Here is a 24,417-nt window from a genome sequence, read left to right on the forward strand (position 1 = left end):
TCTTTCATTTAAGCTGCTTTACAAAGCAGATGCTGTTTCCAGTTTGTTACAGGGTAGCTCCTGACACATCACTAATAACAGAAATCAATCAATCAGTCCTATATCTGTATATTTACACACACAAATAGTAGTAGTATTTACTCACATTATTCCAGGCTAGGTTTTGAATTTTGATTTACTACACACAACTGCAAGTAAACAGAGACATGCCAAGATTTCCCACGAGTTCTGTAGGGTGTTTCTGCACAGAAATCCATCTCGGATCCTTGTGCAGTCACTCCCTTTGGGAAGAGCAGGGTGACTGTTTCTCAGCTGGATTGCAGTGCAGGTTTTACCACCTGGATCAGCAAACTCCACCCCACCACGCTGTGGTGCATCAGGCCTGTTCTCATAAGCAGAGGTCAATGATCTCAATTATTAATACAGAGGTTTCCACCCCTGAGTGGACCCAGCTATGGGTCCCTTGTCTACTGCAGTGCTTTGTTTCCCTAATTCTTCAGCAAAGGCACAGCAAGGCCATGCACCCGTGGGTTTCCCCAGCTGCAGGAAGGTCCTGAGTGGGGATTCCTGCCCAGCTGAGCTCACCTGCACTCTGTTCCCTCCTCCAGACCTGCTGTTCCTCACTGGACTGGCTTCCTCAGTGTTTGTCGTGTCTGAGCTCGTCAAACTCTGTGAGAAACGCTGTTGTCACCCCAAACACACCAAGGGATGTCACAACTGACCCAGAGCTCCTCTGAAATACACCTGGAACAGAGCTGGGAGGCTGGATGACTCCTGAAGATACTCATGTGCATCTGTACTAAGAGTCTCCTCCTCAGGCTCCACCTGGAACCTCTGGAGCAGCTTCTGTTCTAACCCAAGAGCAGGTACATTTTTATGACATTGATCTGTATGTCAGGAAGGCTGTGATAAGTCCCAGACAAAATAAGTTTCACACCTGTACAGAAAAACTTATTGTGCATAAACTGAAATTTTATTTATTTAAATCAAAGTCATTTTTATTAATAAAAATCTACATTTTTAAACGTTATTGACAAGTATCTGTGTGAGACTTGATTTAGACCCATCCTTTTAAATTAAATTAGAAGGATGAACAAGACCTGTCTTCACCAGCAGTTCTGGATGGATTTAATGGGGAAGGGAATTGCTTTCACAGGCTCCTGAGAGTAAAGGTGAGTCACAGGCAGAGCAGGGATGTTGAGCTTTGCAGTTGGATCAAGGGCTGCATAAAAGTGACTGAGATGTTTAGATCACAGCTCAGCCCACTGCTGGCAAATGCTTTATGAGTATCTTTAGGTGTATGAGCACAAAGCCCAGATTTCTTAGTCATTAGATTCAAGGGGGGAAAATGTGGTGTCTCTCCCAAGCCCACCTTTTACATTTAAAGAACAATTCTGAATAATCCCACCTGCTGGTGGGATCAGACATCTGCTAAAGTGCCATTGAGTCAGTTTTCTCCTTGCTCCAGCTTTACACCTTCACTTCAAAGTGAAGATGAAGAGTCTCAGACACAACCTTGTCAAAAAACACAATTTCAGAGGTCACAATGCTATGCTGATTGTCATGTTTAAACAGGATTACATTTTGGACCCAGAGTCTAGAAAGAAACAGCTATACTGATACTTATTATAAATCAAAGAAAACTTGGCCACTGAAATACTTTTGGTGAAGAGTAGCTTTGTGCAACTCCCCCTCCCCAGACTCTCCAAGGGTTTCTGCTCACCACTGGTTTTTACAACCCTTGCAAATGGTTTCAGTTCTCAAAGACAAGGCTCTGCCTCATAATGGAAGGAAGATAAAGTCTAGCTGTTTATTTTATGTGTAACTGCAGAAATTCAACTGCCTCATTCCTGTATGGCATCCACTTGGAGTATTTAGTGCCTAACTGAAAAAGAGCTCTGAGATTTCTGGTGAGGGTTTGAGAATGTTCAAACAAAAGTTGGTACCACCCCACTTAGAGAGAGTCAGGTACTGACTTATTGTCTGTACAGCACTCCCAACATTGTACCATTTAACATTCTTATTAATAGAGAGAAGAAAATGACACAAAAGTATCAGTGCAATTTTTTGATGCTTACATTTTTTTCTGTGTTACAAACTTAGGAGACTTTCTAGTTTATTTAAGCAAATAGAAGATAAAAGGGCATTAGCTCAGGCCTTTCATAGCACACTCTGTACTGGAACAAACATGCCCCAGTCATTAGTTCAGGTAGTGTACAAAATGCACAGTGGAGTTCTAGGATGTCTGGCTGGAGGGATTTCCTCATGCTCTCCTTTCAAGGCTAAATTCATTTTGTTAAATAAAATCTAAAAAAAATGGGCTCTACATTAAGGCACAAGTGCAGAATATTCAGAATATTCAAATGTGGGGGAAAAAAGCCCATCTACAAGAAAACACTAAGGGAAAGAATTTGAAGGAAGGCAGAATTCTGGTACATTTTTTGCTCTGAGCTGCACAGAAGACAAACTCATGGCAGGACAGAGGGGATGGGGCACAATCCTTTTCCTCAGGAGGAGACAGACTGACAATCACAGACAGTAATAACCAAACATGATTTGCTGAGTTAGAAGGACACTCCCTGGTAGAAATGAGGGTTATTTTTGACAATTAATTCTACATAGAATAAACAAGGTGAAACTAATTACTGATAGATGGGAACAAATTGAAATAGAAAAAGCCCTGAGTATAAAAGACCTGACAAAACTGGTGCTGACTGGTGAAGAATCACAAAAACCCCAACCAACTGCAATTCATATTGAGGGCCTTTTTTTTTCCATAATCTAGTAATGACTAATTATGTGGAATAAAGTGTACAGCAATCTTCTTTAAACATTTCACATAACCCTGATTTTCATTTCTTTTACAAAGTATCTGCAGATCCTATTCCCAATTAACTGGCTGCTCCTTAGTTAACTCTTTCCACAGCCTGATCTTTTAGCCCAGTCTCAAGTGAGGCTCCTAAGGAAGGTGCTTTCCCTGGAGAATTTCTGCTGGAGGTATGGCTCATTTTTAGGAAAAATATGGCTGAATGATTGCATTTTATTAAAGAACAACAGACAAATTTCTGCAGAAACAGCTGAAGTGAGAGGCACTGAACTGTAGGGTGGTGTTACAAAACCTCTTGCTGTTTATGAGTATTCTGGACATCTTACAGCCCATATGGAGTCACTTGCTAAAAATCTGAGTTAGAAAACATGACATTTAATGCTTTAACTGAAGTAATGCAAATTAATAGCACCCTTCATGTGGAATCATGGGGGCTACTCTGTGCTTACCAATGTAAGACAGCATTACAATGTGCAAGCTTCACTGACTAATTTCATTGCATGCAAATAAATATGTGCAGTTGAGGTATAAGAGCCTTAATCAGTGCCTTGGACAGTCTTTATAAATATATATAAATATGTACATATCAATTCTCCAAGTCAGTAAACCATCCTGTCAATAACTTCTGTTGCTTTTAATTTACTCTGCAGACATGATCTATGGGGAATGCAGGCAAATTCACATCCAGCTGGAACTTAAGACATGTCTAATGATCCTGTCCCCAGTTAATTCTTCTGTCCTCAAACAAAACCCTTGAGGCAAAATACTGCATTAGACCTAAATGTTACATAAGTACAAGGCCTAAGATTTGTCCCAGATAATTAGGTGAATTTAAGGGGGGGAAAAATAGAGGAAAAATATCCTGTCCAAGGAATGTTAAGACTTGGAAGCCAATATAAATAAAGGGGGTTTGGTGTTACTGTGATTCCTTTAGTTCTCATCCTCCTCATCCTCTTCAATGGGTTCCCGCAGACCTTCGCTCTGACGAGTCTTTCCAGCCATTTCTAACAAGGCCTGAGCCTCGGGATCCACATCCAGGATACTCTTCTTACCTTTGGCCTTCAGAACAAAATAAAATAGAGCCAATTTAAAATGTCCATATCAAGCTACAGCCAAGAGACACACTCAAACCCACCTAAGTGGTCTGGTTTGCAAGCTTGGCACAACAGAGCAGGCGTATTTTCCAAGTAAGGCATTTTACATTCACTGGGATACATCAAATGATTTTTATTGCTGCAGTTACACAAAATAGCCATAAAATTTCCCTAAGATGGCAGCAAACTATTTCAAGTTTATTCAGGTTGCAAGCCAACCAGATCCTGGTTAACCTCACCTCATTCTGAAGTTCTTTTTTAAAGAAGAGATTCAATTACAATTGGGCATTTTCTGTAAACAGAAAAATTTCTGTTTCTCTTTAGAGCCATGTGTCCACTGAAGTCAGGGCACATGAATTTAGAAAGAAAATAAAAATTATAGAAGACCCAAACCCACACCTAACTGCACAGACCAGAGAGTTTAATAAGAGAATAAATTACAGGGCCAGAGGAGACTGGAAAGAGGGCTCCTACTCCTTCCCAGAAATAAACCAAGTGCAGAAAAACTGGCTTAAATCTATGCAAATAAATTGATTCTAAAACAATAGTAAATTGAAAGCTATTGATAAAGAAATCTTTTGGGTCTCTTCCTGAGCTACAGATTAGGTTTTACTTGAGAGTTTGCAGTGCTTTCTTTGTTTTATAAACACTGAGTTTTACTGAACCCTTTCAAGGAGGTTCCTCCTGGAGACCATTCCTCAATATTGGAAAGGCCTTTTGAAATTCAGAATAAAGTACTGCTCTTTTGCCTCTCTCACCTCATGGCTCCTGATGCTTTTTCTTGTTGGCACCCTCAATAATTCCACTATTTGCCTGCTACAAAATCCATGGCACCATAGGGCAAAATAGAAAAAATATTACTAATTACAACAGATAGTGTTTAATGAGAAAACTGCAAGTGTGGGGTTTGCATTCACACCTTCTGTGCCAGCCAGGACAGCATGTCAGAGGTTCACCTACCACACTTTCAGGGATGTCTCCCACTGCCCAGACTTCCATGGCATCCAGTGTGAACTCCTCCTGGGCTGAGAGCTGGGGGCTGTTGTAGGTGGTGCATCGAGGCTTGGCCTTGCTGTGCCCCTTCCCATAGTCACTGTCTATCCAGAGCCCGAAGTAGCCGTGCTGTCCTCCCATCCCCTGGGAACAGAGCAGCACATTCAGCACTTGCTGCACACCTAAAACAGACTGGGTAAGTCATGAAACCTGGAGAATAAACTGCTGTGCCCAGGATTTGGGCCACACTTCCATGGGTGGGTGAAAAAGGAGGTTTTGAGTGAACTTGGGGGCTTCTGTACCCACATCTTGTATTCCTGAAGACAAGCAAGAATTTTCCTGAGTGATACTGCCCTCCGTCTGTGCTTTCCAGAATACCAAAACTGTGAGTGGCACCAAAAATTTAGCTCCTGGTTTTTGTTACCTAACAGTTCCATTTCAAATAGGGTGACAGTGCCCAGGTTTGCTGCCTCTTTTCCATTTAGAAAAGTATCTACAGAAACAAACAATGTAATTTGATGGTGCTGACTTTCTTTAGAGCAAATTTATTCCAGCCTGCTGCAATTCCCAAAGTTATGGGCACATAATGCTCCAGAACTGCAAAGGAGTTTCAAAACAGGTGGTGTGTTGGAGCTCTGTGGAAACTCCTCTGCATCTGGAGAGCTCATTTGTGACCCTGAGTAAGAGGAGCTTCAGCCACTGCACTCACAGCAGCAGCAGCAGCTCCTTGCACTCTAATTCTGTTGGGTTTATCTTCCATCATTTAAAAAGCAGCTCACACTTTACATTGATACCTTAACACAAAAAAGGAAAAAATCTCCCTACTAAAAGCATGACACAAGGGATGCAAACTTCCTCAGAGAATAAAGTGAACTAAATCTGCTACCAGAAGAAAAACAAATAAAACACTTCCAAATATCAGCCACAAATTCAATGTCCAGCCTGTCATTTCTGAATACTCACAAGTCCATTTGGCATAGTCTGTTGGCCATGGTTCAAATACATGAAGTGGTCATTGTACCCCGTGTATGTGTAGACAGCAAGAGAGGGGAAAACAGAAAACAAAAAGCATCTGTTGTCACCTGTAAACAGAAAAGCACCTGAGGTCAGACAACAGGTCAAGCAATCACTTGCCTACAAAGAGGATAGAAATATTAATTGAAGAAGTGAAGGTGAACAGCTCCAAGCCACAGCTGCCATCTCAGAAAGCCTGGAGCTGCCTCTCATCAAGATCTAGCCCTGGTGTTTATTCTCAATTAAATGTGTGCAGAGTCACAGAAATTGATGCAATTACAGGCTGTGATCAAGGGCAGAGTCAGAGGCATGACCAGGACATCATGTCACTGTGTACACCCACCACAGGTTACACTGTGCCACCTGAAACTGGCCAGTTGCTGGGTCTGCACAACCTGCTGTTAGTTCTGACTATATTGATAAATAAATCAGCTTAGAGCTGATGATTTAGAGCACACTTTTCACAGTTTGGTATTTGTGCTGTGGTTATCTAATATGTGTTATTCTATCAGGAAAAAAATACACAGAAATTACTGTGTAATCAACATAATATTATATTAAATGACTGAAGTGGCAATTATCAGCTACTAATTAAGTATAGAAATCGAGTTTCTAATGTAGCCAAAGCAAGGATTCCCAGCAGGACAGATTATCCAGAGCCTCTAATTTTTTTTTTTTTTAAAAATCCATCATGAAAGTTCTTTCCAAAGAGTTATGAAAAACCTTCTCTTCTCTACTGAGGTTTCAAGGGAACAAATAGTTTGTCCCAAGAACCCTTTGGGTGCTGGATTTTAGAAGGGAAACAAAGACAGACAGTGCTCAAATGGCAACAGGAGGCTCGACCTGGCGCTTGGCTCAGGTGATCCTGATAGAACACTGCCATCCTGTGGACAAGTTATTGCATCTCTAACCATCTATGCTGCATTTCCTTCATTTTTATTTCATTTTCAACCTGTGCAGCTACAGGCCTTGATAGATTTCCCCAAAAAGTTTCTCCATGATCAGTTCTGCAATTTTAAAAGTCTTATCAAAGAATAAATTATAAATAGTAGTCTGTAACATGCCTGACTGTCATGGTAAGAATAACTTTACATGTTTTATATTTTTTGAAAATTAGTATTATTTTTCCCACAGAAAAATACTCTTGAAAGTATAAGAAACTCTGTATGTCATGACAGTAAAGTGATGATATCCAATAAGTGGACAGGATTCTTGTACCTGCACAGAACAGGGAATATTTACCAGAGTCCTGGGATACAAGGAAAAGAAAAGTGAGTTTTACCTTGGAACTGTGGCTTCACCTCCCAGGAGTGAGATGCAAACCCACCAAAGAGATAACCATCCAAGTCCCTCAGGATGACTATGCAAGGGCCTTTGTTCACTATGTGCCCACACAGCTGGGAGAAGCTTTCCCCATGGACCCTGGAGGAAAACAAAAGCTGCCACTTGTGCTGCAGCTCTGCAGGCAGGTGGGAGTTGATGTAAATGATGGATGGGATGTCAAAGAGACTGACGAGTCCTCTTCCTTTCATGCCTTTGCAGCGAGGAACAAGGTTGAGAATGTCGTTGGTTTGGTCTGGGAGGGAATGCAGAACGTGGAGGCCTTGCCTGATAACAACACTGAGGAACACGGAGATCTGGGGAACTCTGTACACCCAATCCTCCACAACCCTTTGATCAAAACTTGTCTCCAGCAGCTGAGGACTCACAGGTTTTGCCCCATCTAAATAATAAGACACATAGAAACAGGAGTAAGTCTCCCAGTCTCGAAGATAATTGGTTGATTTTCAAGTGTAAACACAATATTCCATTATTTTAATAGACAGGGAACCACATATAAAAGGAGCCAGAGACAGTAAACTGGCAATTACATTGAAAAGATGCAGCCACAGAACTGAGAAACATTTACCTGGGGCATTCATTGGCTGTGCTGTTGTGATTTAGAAACAGGAACTCCTGGCTACAACTCATATGATATTCTTTTCAAGACAGCAAAATCTGATATTACAACAGTGCAAAGATAGACCTATGCTTTGTAAAAGGGCACATGGTCATAAATACATGATAAATATACTCAAATAAATAATATTTAGATGCCCATGTATCTAAATGCCCATCATCTGCAAGTCAGGTGTTTGTTTGACAAGTTCCATGACAAATAGTCTTGCGTGTCCACTTAATCTGGGACTTCAACCCAAAGCTCTCCTGAATTCAGGAGAGAAAGAGAGTAATGTAAAATAAATACAATTCCCATTTCATTTGCAAGACAGTAGGCTTGAAATTTTGGTCCCATCATTTAAATTCCAAGATGTAACATGAAGAGAGAAACCCTCAGGAGATGAGTGATGACATGAGCTCTGGGATATGCTTACCTGGAAGCTTCAATTCCGAGAGCAGCTGAGCAGCCAAAGCCTTTACTCCACTGGCAGAATCCCGAGTATTCTCCAAATTCCAACCTTTCAGTTCCTTCCTGTAGCTCAGTACATGAACTACAGACGTGATCAGATCCTCTGTGAACTGGAAAGATTGAAACATCACCATTTTGGCATTTCTTAAATGAAATTGCTGAGAGCTTCAAAGGACTGTCTGAAAATAAAGTCAAGTAGTATTGATGCTATAAACCCAAAGCAGAAACATCTCTTGTCATGACAAGCCAGGAAAACAGAAATGCTATTTCAGTGTCATAGGTCTTGAAAAGGAGCCTTTTTCAAGACATTTTCTGCATGTTACTCCGCAAAGAAACTTCATAGAATATGGCAGGGAAGAGGGAAGGGAGTACCAAATTGTGTAGTGGTAGGAGCTGCAAGTCAATTATGGTTCTGAAAGATCCCACTCTTTCATCTTCCAAGCTACTTATCTGATCTGTAATTAAAGCTCTAAAAAGCATTTTGCTGTTTCCAGAAGCAGGAGTCACACATAACCCTTGCTGGCTCTTACTGTCCCCCTAACACACATTTATCTGCCCGTTTACCTCTTGGATTTGTTTGCCCTTCACAGGCCCTTCCGTCTTGGAGATCATTCTCATTATTATGGTAATCTTCTCATCTGCATTCCCTTTTAAGAGGTTTGACATAAAAATTACAAACTGCTCCTTAGCAACCTGTTCACTCAGCCCAGATGATTTCCCAGGCAGGTCAATGCTTTTCATTCCGTTGTACAACCGAACAGTCATTTGCTCTGGCAGTGGCTCCCGAGTGTGTGCCTGCAGTGAGAGAAACAGCAAAGAACACATTTTATAAGGGAAGAATAACTAATGTTTTTCATCTAATCTGTGCTGAGATACAGTATTTAATATCAGCAACAAAGTTTTGTCAAAGGGTTGGTTTTCCAAGAGAAAAAAATAAAAATCTTTATTTTATAGTGATTATTTACTGATTTAGGTTGATACTGACACTGAACTTCAGAAAAAACAACACTGTAAAGCCTTAACAGGGTTTTAGCAAAGTGTTTCTACATGATAGCTCTGTTGTAAAGGTTTACAACTCTGCCAGTCCAATATTCAAAATTGTATTTCAAGTCTGCTTTTGACAGTGGAGCTCACAGATACTTAAAAACATAAAGGAAGTAAAATGTTTTCCATATCTCAGTCTTGGCCTCAAAACAACGTGTTTAACCCCATGTGCATGGGTAGAAACAATCCTGAGAAATCCCCCACTGCATATCAACTCACTGAGCAAGGACCAAGTTGAGATCACCTGATTTTTATAATGTATCCTTGATGTTAAGAGAGTCAAAATTAGGAGTTATTCATCTGAATTGCATGCCTGGCCCTTTGAATTGAATCCTAACTGATATACACCATCATACATCACAGCTCTGCAGGAAAGATCTGACTCTGGATTCAACATTCAGTGTGTTCAAGATAATTACACAGTTTAAAAATAAATCATCAGAAATACATGCACACACCAGGACGTGATTACAGAGAGTCCTCACTGTGCACAGCATGTTGAGGACCTGACTCAACTCTTCCATACAAGGGTGTAGCCCAGTGGGGTCTAGGCTGAAATAATGGAGCTGCACCTGCCCAAACCACTATTCCAGCTCCATTTCATGATTTGCTGGCTCAATACCACTCTTCTGGAAGCCACCTGGGCTGCTCCTATATGAAGTTAATGGCTGTTGCTGGGCATACAGAGAGCCAATATCCCCAGCTCTACCCTGCTTGCATTGACGTCAGTGGTAAAGCTCCCATTGATTCCAGCAGGAGCAGAAACAGCAGCCACAGTCCTTCACATCAGAGTGCTCCACACTGAGGGAGGGATGGTCACAGGGGGTACTGCTCTCTTTGAGAGGCTTTCTGAAAATCCTAAATGAGCCTGAAGTGGGAGAAGCAGCAGGGAACACAACTAAAACATTATACTCAAGGGCTTTTTACTTCACACTGCTGAACTACCTAAATAATCCCCATTTTATCCCTCCCACCACTTCGTTTCACTGCTTTGTTTTGCTTTTAGCTCTTCCAAAGAGTAGACCTGGAGTGCAAAAAGGAAGATCTGTAAAAAAGGAACCTTTTATAAACATCTAACTGACTCACACTTTTGACAGTTTAGAATCCTTGTCTTAAATGGCTTCAGGAAAGGATCTAGAGATTCCTGCTCTACCTGCTTCCCAAGCTGTGCAGGGCAGCCTGCTCTGGCCCAGAAGTCACGTAGTTTCCTTCCAGCAAGGAAGGAAACTCCAACAAGGAAGGACTCTGCCTGAGCAGAGTCATAGAATCACAGAATCACGGAATTGATTGGGTTGGAAAAGACCTCTGAGATCATCAAGTCCAACCCTTGGGCCAACTCCAGTCCCTTTACCAGATCATGGCACTCAGTGCCACGGCCAATCTGCGTTTAAAAACCTCCAGGGATGGGGAATCCACCCCCTCTCTGGGCAGCCCATTCCAATGCCTGAGCACTCTCTCTGCAAAGAATTCTTTCTGATCTCCAACTTCAATTTCCCCTGGCAGAGCTTGAGCCCATCGTGCCCCCTTGTCCTATTGCTGAGTGCCTGGGAGAAGAGACCAACCCCCACCTGGCCAGAACTTCCCTTCAGGGAGTTCCAGACAGTGCTGAGGTCACCTCTGAGCCTCCTCTTCTCCAGGCTAATGAGGTAATGCCTGGGGACCCATCAGTGCTAACAGACTGTTGCTACATCAAACCTGCCACATCTCAGTCCAGCCCAGACACAACAGTCACTCAGGAGGCAGGAATGCCACAGGAGCTCTCCCTGCACCAGAGTCTGGCACCCACAGCCCTTCAAGGTTTTCATGTAAATTGGCCAACAACAAGCCAAGAAGGGAAAAGACAAACCAAACACCACACTGATCTAGGGTAAAGCTGGGAAGAGAACCCCTTCCAGGTCCCAAACAAGTTATCACACCAAGGAGAGTTTCTTGGATGAATTAGTGCTGAAAAGCTGGGCAGCAGCAACACTGTTTCCTGACAGCCATGAACAGCCAGGCTGCAGGAAAGGCTACAGCTGGTCTGTATGCAGAGGCACTGCTAAATACCTTAAAATATCATGCTGCTTTCAACGAGTTTTAATTTGATCCCATTAACTGTGTAATATGTATGAAAATGCACTTTACCACCACATTCATTTGGCCACTTAGCTCCTGCTTAACTGAAGTTATCAACTATTTCAACGAATCATTTTTCTCTTTCCTTGATTAGAAAATGAATGCAAAGTTAATCAGAAGCATATTGCATGATAATTAGCTAAAACAGGGAGCCACAGCTTAATCAAGCAAAATTGAATTCTCTCCTCTTAGTGCAAGTGAAGAGATTAGAGGTGATGATGCATTGAGGGAGACAGACATAACCAAATACAAAGTGATTTTGTGACAGCTTCCCAAGAAAATCTGTAAATAATCCCACACTAAAGACTCCAGGGGGCAAAATATTCTTCCCATTTTTCAGGTTGCTGTAAAAATATTTCTATGCATCCCAATTTACTTCCAAATCAGTAAAGTTGCCAATGGACCCAGCAGTGCAATTTAAGAGATAAATGCAAACCTGAAAGCCACAACTCATGTTAAACTGTGAGAAGAAGTTAAAATCCATCCTGCTCAAAACATTAAGTATTAAATTGAGATAAGCAATCCTTTAAAAGTAACTATTGCCACGTCTTTAATTTCTTTCTGGACTTCTGTTCAATGCACTACATCCCAGATATATCATGAATAACAGATTGTCTTGCCTGTAGAGCTGCCAGAGTCACAGTTTTCTTTGTAGCTTTGGCATTTTTTCCTCCAGCTGAGCCACTCGATCCTGATAAGGTATCAAATACTCCATCAATGTCAGACTGCTCCTCAGGAAGGAATCTGGAAAGGTGATTCTGATAGGCATTGCTTTCTGCATTTCCCATCTTTTCAACCTGAAGCAAAGGAAAAAGAATTTTATAAAAGCAATAAACACAGAAAGGTATCACAAGGATCATGAAAGATATCAAACTGACTAACATACCAGTGCAAGTTTTACAAGAAAAGCAAATTACTACCCTTGTAGGAAATTACTAGAACTAGTGTTTAGTCTCTGTGTTCACTGAGACTTAATGAACTTGGAGAGCATCTGTGAACAGTAACTGTGCTTTAAAAACTGACAATCTGACAGCTCTTTGCTAAAATCCCCCTGTCCACCAACACAAATATCATTCAAGTCTCTATCAAATGGAAAAACCAATATGATCTAATGGTTAAATTAGTTTATACAAAGTGACCATGGGCCTGACAGCTGCAGCACATCCCTAACATGAAGGAAAATGCTTGATTATGGATTATTTATGACAGATTATGCTACATCATCCTGATGCATTAATGGACTGAAGCTACATCTGCCAATATGATGCGGCACTAAGGCACCATCAGTGAAAGTCTCTGAAAATGACGAGTGTTTTTTTCCCTAAGGACACAATATAAAAATAGTTTGAAACAAAGTAACAACACTATGTAGAAAGACAACTCAAGGCTCATTGAAAACACACAGATTCACAAGCAGTCAACAAATCATTGAGAGCTCATCAGCATTGAGGTGGGCAGGGGGATGGTTGTTTTGGGTTTTCCTTGTTTGTTTGTTTTGTCTTACACATTTAATGGCACAACTGCTGTTTCCTCTCACTGCCCCAGGATCCACCTGCATTAGGAGGTTTATTTTTCAGTGTTGTCTGGGCCATGTGCTCTGTCTTTTCCCTGGAGCAGCACAGCCCGAGCTCACAGAGCCACAGCAGGGTCCGATATCCCAAACGCCACCTGAGAGCAATGACACTTCCCAGTGGCCTTCCCATGTCTGGGATGACAATGCAAAGAAGATGGAATAAAACACCCTTCTGTAGTTTCTCTGCAAATTCCTGACACCTCTATTTCAGTTCATGATTCCCAGTTCCACGGGAATCTCTCTGCAGACACACCCACCTCGGAGTCCTTTGACCTCCTCAGGACTCACATTGAGCCAAATGCAGCATTTTTATTGCCACCTGGTGCTTTGTTTACTGTACATGAGCTGCCGGGTCGTGCTGCTTCACCTTCAGGCCTAAAGCCTTGTTTCCAAATGGGGTACGACTCGAGGTCTGAATGGAAACCTCTGTCCCCTGGAGGGCAGACCGCGAAGACACGGTTGGTTTAAGCAGCGAAAGAGGGTCCTTGAAAGGTTTATTTTTTTCCCGGTGCGCTCAGGCCATCCCTCCCCGCCCGGCGGGGCAGCAGCAACCCTGGCGCGTGTGTATGTGATATGTGTGTGTATATATATGCGTGTATGTATGTGTGTGTGTGTACATGTGTGTGCAGGGGTCTGTGCCCGCCCCATCCCGCTGACAAGGAACCCTGAGCAGGGACCCCCACCCGCTCCCAGCCCCGCTTACCGGCAGGGCCGCCCCGGCCGCTCCCCGGCCCCGGCCCGGCCCCTCGGCCCGCCCGGCGGGGGCGGAGCGCGGCCAGAGCCGCCCCTCTGACGAACGGGAGGGATGGAGGGAAGGAAAAGCCATGGAAGGGAGGGACAGGGAGGGCGGTGCGTTTGGTGTCGCCATCCGAGGGGAGGGCTGGTCGGTGCCGCAGCCGCCGTGCAGGGCAGGGGTGGCAGCCCGAGAGCTCCGGAGAGCGGCGAAACCTCGGCGGCCCCTTCTGGTGGAGGGGACCCTCCTCCCCGAGCGAACCATCAGCCTGGAGGACACCCTTCTGGAGGGGACCATCCTCCCTGAGGGAACCACCAGCCTTGAGGAGACCCTTCTGGAGGGGACCATCCTCCCTGAGGGAACCACCAGCCTTGAGGAGACCCTTCTGGAGGGGACCCTCCTCCCTGAGGGAACCATCAGCCTTGAGGAGACCCTTCTCCTTGAGGGAACCATCCTCCCTGAGACAGCCCTTCTCCTTGAGGGAACCATCAGCCTTGAGGAGACCCTTCTCCCTGAGACAGCCCTTCTCCCTGAGGACACCTTTCTCCTCGAGGGGACCATCCTCTCTGAGGAGACCTTTCTCCCTGAGGGAACCCTCAGCCTTGAGGAGAACCTTCCTCTTGAGGGGACCCTCCTCCCTGAGACAGCTCTTCTCCCTGAGGGGAGACCCTTCTGCTTGAGGGGATCATCCTTCCCAAGGGAATCCTCCTTCCCAAGGGAATCCTCATCCCTGAAGTGTTTATTCTCCCTTAGGAGACCCTTTGCCCTGAGGAGACCCTCCTTTTTGAGGGGACCCTTCTCCCTCAGGGATCCCTTCTCCCTGAGCTGCCCCAGCTATAAAACATTTTTCAAAAATAAACTAAAAATTCAGAGATGTGGCTGAGGCAGAGCAACCACCCGTGGCAGCCCCTGTCAGAGCTGGAGTGCCCTGTGCTTAAAGACCATCCCAAATTATCCTTGGCAGGTCGTGGGAAGCTCTGGGAGAAGGTGTTGGCATCCCTGGGCTGTGCTGGGAACAGCTCTTGGATTTTGGGAAGGGAAAGGCTGTGTGTGATACACACACAAATACATTCACACACAAATATATTCACACACAAATACACACACAGAGGACATTTTCAGGGTAAACACTCAGGCTGTGGGAGATTTCAATGGCAATGGGGAGTGAAAGGAAAACACAACAATTTCTCAACAAATAAGTTAAAATTCCACCTCCTGGCTGGCAAAATCAGGCTGGTCTGAGAGATAAAAAGGCTGTAAAAGGACTTATATATCCTGCCATCTGTAATGTGCCTGTTTGTGCAATACCTCTATGAGAGATGCCACTGTTACCATAATTACACTTAAAAATAACCTAGGAAGTAGAAATAATAAAAATATTCATGTAAGCAATTGTTGATATTTTAAGGGGCCATTAAATAAAAGTTTGTGCAAAGATGGGTAATTTATTCATTTTTTTCAGGGAGATGGATATGAACAGTCTCTTTTACTGTGAAAACTTTGAAAATGTTTTTTAAAAATGGTGAAATTCAGGGTAGCAAGGACAGTGCTTAGAGACCAACCCTGTCTTCAGTCAGATGTGTGAATACCTGGGAGGAAAATTATAACTCAGTGGTCACAAATCTGCTTCCAGAATTGACTTTTTTCCAAATCAACAACTTCCTAACTCAGTTCCATTGCTGAGCAGGATTCCCCTTGGACTTCCAGCCAAAGTCTGGTTTGGTTCCTGTGACACTCCAAGGCCTTTGCCTTCCCAGCAGTGCCACCTTGTTTGTCCCACAGCCCAAGTTTGATGTGTCACCTCCTCCTCCTTCCAGCCAGGGGGAAAATGTGCAGATTCCCACAAAGCTGGTGCTGTTTCAGTTCCTATAATTGAATTGAACAGGTTAGCAACTTTGCATTTAACTTTTAATTGGTGTGTTTTCAACAGAAATCATTTATGTTTCTTTACATGTAGAAAAGAAGGAAAATAAATTTTAAAAAATTGTCCAGAAGAGTTATTATTGTCCCATTCCTGGAGCTTTTCAAGGCCAGGTTGGATGGGGCTTTTGGAGCAACCTCATCTAGTGGAAGGTGTCCCTGCACACAGCAGAGAGTTGGAACAACATGATCTTTAAGGTCATTTACAACCCAAATATTCTGTGGTTCTATGATTCTATCTGTACCAGCCATGGCAGAGCTCCCATTGTCTTGTTCTTTTGCAAGAATGAGTAAAAATACTGACACAGTTCCAAGAACACCCGTTTTATTTGTGGTTTGTGGGTGTTTTTTTCTGATCTTCATGGATGCCAAACTTCATAAAAACATGATGAATATTCTTCTTGTTGCCAGATGAGACACATCGAGCAGAATTCCAAAGTGATCAGGCTGGAATCCCTGGATCCTGATCCAGATTTATTACGGTCACCACTAGAGGCACAAGAGTTACCCGGTTTGTGTCAGCAGGGTCAGGACACGGCAAGTAAAAATGAGGGAATTAACGGGATGTTCATGTAATGAGAGCACAACCTGAGCTCGTGGAACGTGTCCCTGCCCATGGCAGGAACAGGATGATGTTTTTATGTTTCCTTCCAGCCCAAACCATTCTAGGAGTCTATGAAATTCAGCCCAGTCCATCAAACTGCTGGAGATTTAATTGCCCACACGATGGCGTTGCATGTTTGGAAAGTTCGCTGTGCAGTCTGCACTGAGGCTTCCACACCGCTGGAAAGTGTGCTTGGATTCCCACCGTTATAAACAGCATTCGTGTGGAAGTAAAAGCTTGCATGAGAAATTAGTTTCATCCCTTTCCTGTTAACTCTGCAAATATAATATTGACCATGAGGACAAAACTCGGTTCTTGGTGGAACTCCCTCCCTGGGCTACAAAATCAGGTCTGGGAGTCTGCTGAGTGTTTTCTATGAGTTTCCAGTTGATGCCTAAGAAGAAAAATGAAACTTACGGAATAAGAAAAACAAAGATTTTCCATTCAGATTAACTTTTTTTCCCCCTTTATTTTTAAAGGCCAGCATTTCTGTGGACATACCGTGTCACATAAAATTGTATGATTGTTAATCTTTAAGCATTGTGTTTCATATTGTAGCTCTGTGTGTAGGATTTCTTTCAGTTTGAAAATATAATATTAGAGATTCTGGTCTAACCAACCTTGCACTAAGCCTGACTCAGCAGTATCTTTACAAACACGTGATGACTTTGTGACCTTTTTTCTCCAACTATTGAGCTCAGAACCAGCCAAAAGCTGCTGAAGTACCTGGCCTGCCTTAGCTCCAAGCAGCCAATTTGCAAAGATACAGAATCACAGAATCATAGAATGGATTGGGTTGGAAAAGACCTCCGAGATCATCAAATCCAACCCTTGGTCCAACTCCAGTCCCTTTACCAGATCATGGCACTCAGTGCCATGGCCAAGCTCAGCTGAAAAACCTCCAGGGATGGGGAATCCACCCCCTCTCTGGGCAGCCCATTCCAATCCCTGAGCACTCTCTCTGTAAAGAATTTTTTTCTGCTCTCCAACTTCAATTTCCCCTGGCAGAGCTTGAGCCCATCGTGCCCCCTTGTCCTATTGCTGAGTGCCTGGGAGAAGAGACCAACCCCCACCTGGCCAGAACTTCCCTTCAGGCAGTTCCAGACAGTGCTGAGGTCACCTCTGAGCCTCCTCTTCTCCAGGCTAAACACCCCCAGCTCCCTCAGCCTCTCCCCACAGCACTTGTGCTCCAGTCCCTTCTCCGGCCTCGTTGCTCTTCTCTGGCCCCGCTCCAGCCCCTCAATCTCTTTTCTCAACTGAGGGGCCCTGAACTGAATGTTCTGCTTTAGCCTCTTGTCCAAGTCTCTGTGAGCTGTGGGTTTATTTGCCCTGTCTGTCAATCTAAACCGAGCTTCCTGCTGCTGCCGGGTGGTGGTTTCTCACTTGTCTGTAACATTAGGCTGTAACCTGCAGGGTAACAGGATAACACACTCCTAAAGCCACAGGTACTCACACTAAATGCACAGATTATGCTCCTGCTGCAGGGGGAATTTCCAGGTCACAAATTAACGCCCTCTCATCGCCTTTTGCACCAAGAATGTATAAAGTCAAGTTAAAACCTGGTGGATAGGGGCAACAGTTTGCAGTGCTCCTTAAATGAGTAGTCACTTCCTCATGTGTATTTTCAGATCCCCAGCAGTGTCTCGAGTCGCGTTTCTGCCAGTAAGAAAGAGAGAATACACTAAGATGCCTTATAAGGACATTCAAGAATATACCGGGTGTATAGAAAAGAGGAAGAAAACACAAGAAGGTTCTCTGAACAATTGTGGCTGGTTTTTGTGAACTGGTGACAGATGTGTGTCTGTTTGCAGGGTTTAAAAATCAAACCCACAAACACTAAACTGTTTTATTTAAAACACTGTATGCTTTTGACTTGCATAAAATGGAGGAGGTTTAGTTTTATTAGTTTGCCAAGACTGTAGAAAATCTAAATTTGGCCTTAGTTCTAGATAATTCTCATAACAGTTAAAGTCTCTCATTTCAGCTAAGTCTCCTTCAGTTAAAGAAAATTATTGTAAGGTAACAATAGAATGTAAATGACAAGCTGAGCGTCTGTGTCTTTATATCAAGCACATCTGTTTTATTCAGATAATCTTTTAGTTTCTTAAAAAATATTTTTCTCCTACATTGAGTTAAAACAGAGAGAAATTTTGCTGCTCCTCAGCGTTGTATGTTAAAGTTGTTACCCTCTGGAGTCAGTGGTGCAGAGAATCATTCTGCTTCACCTCTGATATGATTCAGCCCTTGCACTGTGTTCTTATTGAAGGCCTGCTGAGGAAGGGACCCTGCTGTGCCAAAGGCTGTGCAGACAGAGAGACAGAGGATTTCTGTTCCCAGGAGCTTATAATTAGCTGCATTGACACATGCAGTGAGCAGAACACCAGCCCTCTCAGCCACAGGCATCAGAGAACTCCAAATGGTGATAGCACTTCTCAGCAGGGTGTTCTGGGGGCATGTTCACCTTTTGGGAAGGGGAGGTTGGGACTGTACTTCCAAATAAGCCATGAGGTTCAGCACTCTCTTGCTCCAAATAAGCCATGAGGTTCAGCACTCTCTTGTTCCAAATAAGCCATGAGGTTCAGCACTCTCTTGCAGGCTGTAGTGTAGATAAGCAGTGCTGTAAATCACATGCAGGAAACACATTTGATACTTTTAACTTCCCAGTTATTACTCAGCATTTCAGTTACATTATATTGCAGAACTCTGGCCCTTGCAAAAGGGGTCAAGCTTTGACCTCTTGAAAACAGGGGAGTTAAATTGTAAAAGACCATTGTCTCTGTTTGAGGGCCTAGTGAACACAAAAGTCACTGCACCTCTTTTTCGTGCTATTTATGCTCCATGTTTCCTGTTTTGCTGTAGATGTGAATTTTTACAAGCCATCTGCAGTCACAGCAAGTTACATCCTGCAAAAATGTTGGTATTTAATGCAAGTAGTTGTAGGCCCAGCCCTCTGATCATCTTGTAGTGTGAGCTCAGCACGAAATTCTTTTGACTTTAAAAGGTATAGTCCAAACCTACCCCCTGATGCCCTTTTATATCCGTGTTGTTCAGCTCTGCCTGTAACTGGCTGCTGTGACAGCTCTACCTATGCAGCCTCTCACCTGATTTGCCTTTGGGCTTTCTGTGGGATTGCCATATATGGGGAAAAGAAATGCTCTGACTCTCCTCAGAACTACGTCCTTAGGTGTAGTCACAAAGGAAGTTCTGGGTTTTGCAAGGCTTCACAAAAGCCTCTGCCTCTAACCAATTCCCTTCTATAAAAGGAGAAAGAAACAGCACAGTCAAGAGAGAAATCTGATTATTGGAGTTTGGGACTAAATGACCTTTAAGATTCCCTCCAAACCCTTCTATGATTCTAAGACTATGGGTAGAGATTATAATATGCAGCATCATAGAAAATGTAGCTACAGATTGGATAAAAGCCTCCTGTCATAGCCTATTAACTGAGAGGAAATGTGTTGCCAAGATGCAGCTGCTAAATCTGCAGCAAAGCTGCAGTGCCTGACTTTACTAAATTAGATTGGAGGATGTCTGGTGTATATATAGATCATAAACATTAGTCTGGGCTGTGGACTAGATCTTGGTGACTGGAAGAAATTCATGACCCACAGTGAGGGGGAATAGGAATATGAAGCTCTCCTAGACTGCCCTGGCCTTGTCTTTCTTGAAATACTGTAGCATTTTGAGTGAGGGTTGGATCCAGGGATCCTTTGCATCCTCTATCTATGATTAGAGCTGTTTCATGGGAAGATCTAGGTGGAATTATTACATGGCTAGATCTGGACTCCGCAAAACTGAAGAAAAAAAAAGAAAACCAAGCTGTCTGAAGTGAGGAGAAGAGATACTTTTATTGCTTCCACTTTAGGAGAATTTGGAGGAAGACATTACTCTTTTGATATGCAGATTTCCTTCATAGAAAACACTGCAAATTACCAGCTAGCTTAAATACATATATAGTTTAACAATCAAAAATGAGGAACTAGGACTTACTTTGTTCTTAGAAGATATTTACATAAAGAAAAAGCTGATTCCCATGTCTTTTACAAGTCAGCTTCCTTTCAGTTCTCTGGATGTAGGAAGTGCAGGGCATCTGAAGTGTGAGAGGACATCATTTGGGTGAGATGTTCCCAAGATCCAGCACGAGCAGTCCAGCTGTTTGCACTGCTGCCCCTGCTGTGCATTGTCATTGTCATTGTTCATGCCACTGAGAAACATGAGTGTGCATCAAACTGGAAGAATATCCTGATTCTGACTGAAGGGGATTCACTTAACAGAACTGAGCCAGGCTGATGGCTGAAGTCCTGTCCCCTCTGCAGGCTGTGTGGGGGGAGCTGTGAGGCTTCCATGTGCTCCATGTCCAGGTTTCTGCTGCTCTGGGCCTGTTGAAACTGGGAGAGACCTCCTGATTCATCCAGTCATAGACCCAATATCCTGAACTCTGGCATTGCCCATTTGGGGGATGTTTATGGTGGGCATTTTAACCTGCCTTTGATGTGGTTTGATATCCAGCTCTTAGAAATCATTTCATGACAAGACCTGTGGCCCAGGCTGGTGTTATGAGATCTCTAAGAAACCATCTGCTCTAATCTCCATATAAATTAGAGCAAATTTAACAAGGCAAATAATCCTTAACAAAGGAACCTTCTCCATGAAATATGCAACCTGTGGTGCTTAGAAACTCTACACAACTACTTGTGGTTATTTGTTGCTTAGTCCAGGCCTAGTTTGAATTAAATAATCCAGATTACTCACTCCATTACCTAACTCTTTGTATTATTTGTAAAGGCTTGTAATCTGTGTTTAGTCAAAAATGTAGAGGAGTAGAGCAAGTCTGTAACTGAATAAGGGAGTCAAATGGCAGAATTCTGTCTCTCATTGAATATCAGCACTCTTTGGGTTTGTTTCTTTTCTTTATTTGTGCAGTTTTTTTGTTTGTTTTATATTTGTTTTTTGGGTTTTGTTTTGTTGGGTTTTTTGAGGGATTTGTTGGATTTTTTTCCATGGAGAAATTTTAGAATTTGCTCAGGGTGTTTGTTCTAATAAGGAAGTTTTCCATAGAGTCTGATGATGCATCAGTGTAGCTGTTTCCATATATAGTCCCTCAGGATGGAAGGCAGAGGATCCTCTTGCTCCGGATGGAAGCAGAAGGTCTCGTTTCCTCCGAGCACAGCCTGTGTTCCATCTATTCCGATTGCAATGTGGGCAGCACTGCCCAGAGCAGCCCTGTGGCCCAGATTGTTTGAGCTGGATGTGGTCACACCTCCCCTCATGCTGTGCTGTCACAATTGTGTCCTTGTGGTCAGCCTGTTTGGCCTATCCATCCAAACCCCTGGAAGTGTTAACACCAGTAGAGACGATAAGGTGGAAATAGAGTGAAAAATATCAAACCATTTTAGAGCACTGTGTCTGGCAAACCAAAAAAGGGGGTTGAGTAGATGGGAAAATCTTGGTAACATTCCTGAACTCATTTTTACCCTTGTTCAACTCTTTAATGATGCAGACTCTTTCTCTAAAAAGTGGGAGAGAGCCCCTCAGAACAGCTCAGATTTGTAGTTACTGGTGCAGGAACCTTTTGCAGCAGTTGAGTTTCCTGGCAGTGTAAGGGATCTACACCCACCATGTAACAGGAAACCAGTGTTTTGTCCTCTCTTGCATGGAAAACTCTTCGGTTTTGAAAATAAGTGATTGAAACACAATCATGGCTTGTGTGATTTTAAGAGCCATTAAGTAAACTAATGAATTTCTTGCAATTGCAGGTGTTTGTGCAAGTAGCCCTGCACTGTTGTAATTGTTATGTGCAGCTCCTTTTCCCTCACAGTTTCTTCCCTACCACCTGGGCTGGATTTTATTTCTTCACTCTCCTTCTGTGCTGGGCAGTTTATTTTCCACCGTAGCTCATCTTTTTGCTGTTTCCCACATTTTTGTCCAGGTGTGGAGTGTGTCTATCAGAGTCCAAAGTCTTTGGCTTACCTTTCTCTGAGTAAACAAGTGCCCATGATGGGGTGTTTTTTTCCCAAAGCAATATTTGCCAGACCAGTGCAGGCTATGGGAGCACCCAGTTGTTTTTGACTGCTCAGTGCTGGATTCTCTGCTCCAGGAGGACCTGGGTAAAGGTGAGACACCAGATTAAAGTGTGAGACAGGAAGCTGTTCCTGTCTCATGCCTTTCCCATATATATATATATATATATATATATACACTATGCAGTCATATCCCTGTACATCTCAGCATTACCAAGTTACTCCAATCAGTTATTGGGGTTTTTTTCCAAGCTTTGGGCTATAAAAGCCCAAAGAACACCTTCCTGTGTGATCCAGAAGCTTCCTGGAGCCAGAAGGTGTGGGAGGAAGTTAGGGCAGTAAATTCCTTCCCTCTCAGTCCTTATCCCACGTGTGTGTAGTGCAGCACCTTCACAAAAAACAAGTGTGGTGGATGTGTTTCTCACAGCTGCTCTCCAGAGTAGTAAACAGCAGCTTTCTCTTTATTTTCTGTTTTCAAGTTGTACTTAATCACATAAGAGTGAGACCATCATTAACAACAAACTGCAAATCCGAGTATTCTCCACAGCACAATGAGCTGGGAAAGGTCAGGCTGGCTCTTTACAGCTTGGGCCCAATTATGCATTACAAACAAGCAAGAGGATAACATGCTTTTATCCTGGGTAAGATACCAGTGAGATCGAGATCAGAGCAGAGCTTTGAAGAGCTGCCTGTAAGTCATCTGCTGCAGAGGTGACTCAGAGAGTGTCCCCAGGGAGGGCTCAGGTTGCAGTTTAAAGCAGTGATTTCACCCGCTAAACAGGAGATACAAGACAGATCAGAGTCCAAACCAAGCTCTCCCTTTAGGCTGGGCTCTGCTGCCAGCTCATGTGAGGAAGGGGGTGTTCAAGGTGGTAGGGGAAAGCAGGTGAAGGGGTGAAATGCTCTGTGTAATTGGTTGGGAGTGAAAAATGGAAAAAAACCCTTTTTCCCCCAGTGTCTGTCCTTGTCTTGCTCCGTGGCCTCAGGCAGTTCTGTTGTTGTCTTGTACATCTCTCCATACAAATCCTGCAAGAGTACAGGGTGTAATGGCCCTGGTTTTACTCAAGTGCTGCAGCAACATGTTTTCTGACAACACAGGGAAAAAAAGTAACAGCACTGTTGTCACAAATACCCCTGAAACCTCCTTTTATTCCCACCCTGCAGAAGGACCCCCCCTCCCTTAAGTTCTGATGTACCTGCCAAGCGGTGGAGTTGCACAGAATAAAACTGATCCCAGTGGCTTGAGGTGCATCAAAAAAAAACCCTCTCACATTCAGAAACAACCACAAATCTGGCAGGAGCCTGAGGGCACCACCAAAACTGGGTGTTACACGATTCCACTCGGGCAGAGCCGCTGTTTCTATGGCTACTGCTGCCTTTCTCTCCACCACACCAACCATCGGTTCTGATGAGATCATGTTGTATTAGAGAAAGAAAAGTACTCACATGCTTTACACTGCAGCATTTGTGGAGCTAGGAAATATCTGACTTGCTAAAATAAAGACATTTTCCATTTAATGTGTTTTTATAAATGGGTAGGATTTCCCTCATCTCTGATTTATAAATGCATCCATTTTGGCCTCGAAAATCCTGGTTCTGGTTTCCATGACAACAGGCTTGATTTTTGAAGCTATTTCTTCCCCTCCTTTCATCTTGGGTGGGGAAGACTTGCTGTGCCCTTCCAGTAGCACTGCAATGGGCAAGTAAAATGTTTGCCTTGAAGGAAAATGTGCAGACCCGAAATCAGAAACTTCAGCCAGTTTTTAAAAAGCAGGCGAGAAATGCTTGAGAAGAAAGGCACCACCAACCAAGCAGGGGCTTGAGTCAGACTTTTTGCACATAGAAAGTCAACTGCATGTGTAATCCCAGAAAATTTTAGTCATATACCACCCTGTCAGGTACTTGACAAACTGTTCTGGTAGCCCTGAACAGCACTCATCAAAATAACCAGCACTTTGGCCACCCCAACCCCTGCAGCGCTCCAGGCTGGGCACAGAGTGGCTGGAGAGCAGCCAGGCAGAGGGACCTGGGGGGACTGAGGGACAGGAAGCTCAACAGGAGCCAACAGTGTGC

General features: G+C 43.5%; 2 protein-coding genes across 3 annotated transcripts in view; one reads left to right on the forward strand and one right to left on the reverse strand.

Annotated features, from left to right (window-relative positions):
* The window catches only part of ATP2C2 (ATPase secretory pathway Ca2+ transporting 2), a 28,419-nt gene extending 27,389 nt beyond the window's left edge, over positions 1-1,030 (forward strand). The window contains exon 27 of the mRNA XM_071567124.1: positions 609-1,030. Coding sequence (XP_071423225.1) covers positions 609-721 — 113 coding nt within the window. The 3' untranslated portion in view covers positions 722-1,030. The remainder of the gene's footprint in view (positions 1-608) is intronic.
* MEAK7 (MTOR associated protein, eak-7 homolog) lies at positions 952-13,846 on the reverse strand. Of its 2 annotated transcripts, XM_071567126.1 has the most exons (9): positions 13,771-13,818; positions 13,325-13,500; positions 12,115-12,291; positions 8,900-9,130; positions 8,301-8,445; positions 7,211-7,651; positions 5,878-5,996; positions 4,882-5,058; positions 952-3,886 (listed from the first exon to the last, which is right to left on the reverse strand). In XM_071567126.1, exons 3-9 carry the CDS (start codon positions 12,280-12,282, stop codon positions 3,758-3,760), a joined length of 1,410 nt encoding a protein of 469 aa, XP_071423227.1. In that variant the 5' UTR covers positions 12,283-12,291; positions 13,325-13,500; positions 13,771-13,818; the 3' UTR covers positions 952-3,757. The 2 variants fall into 2 exon arrangements, with proteins under 2 accessions (XP_071423227.1, XP_071423226.1); XM_071567125.1 differs by lacking the exon at positions 13,325-13,500 and having other exon boundaries at positions 13,771-13,846.
* Positions 13,847-24,417: the final 10,571 nt, after the last annotated feature.

This window comes from Pithys albifrons, chromosome 12, assembly GCF_047495875.1.
Source record: "Pithys albifrons albifrons isolate INPA30051 chromosome 12, PitAlb_v1, whole genome shotgun sequence".
Taxonomy (NCBI): domain Eukaryota; kingdom Metazoa; phylum Chordata; class Aves; order Passeriformes; family Thamnophilidae; genus Pithys; species Pithys albifrons.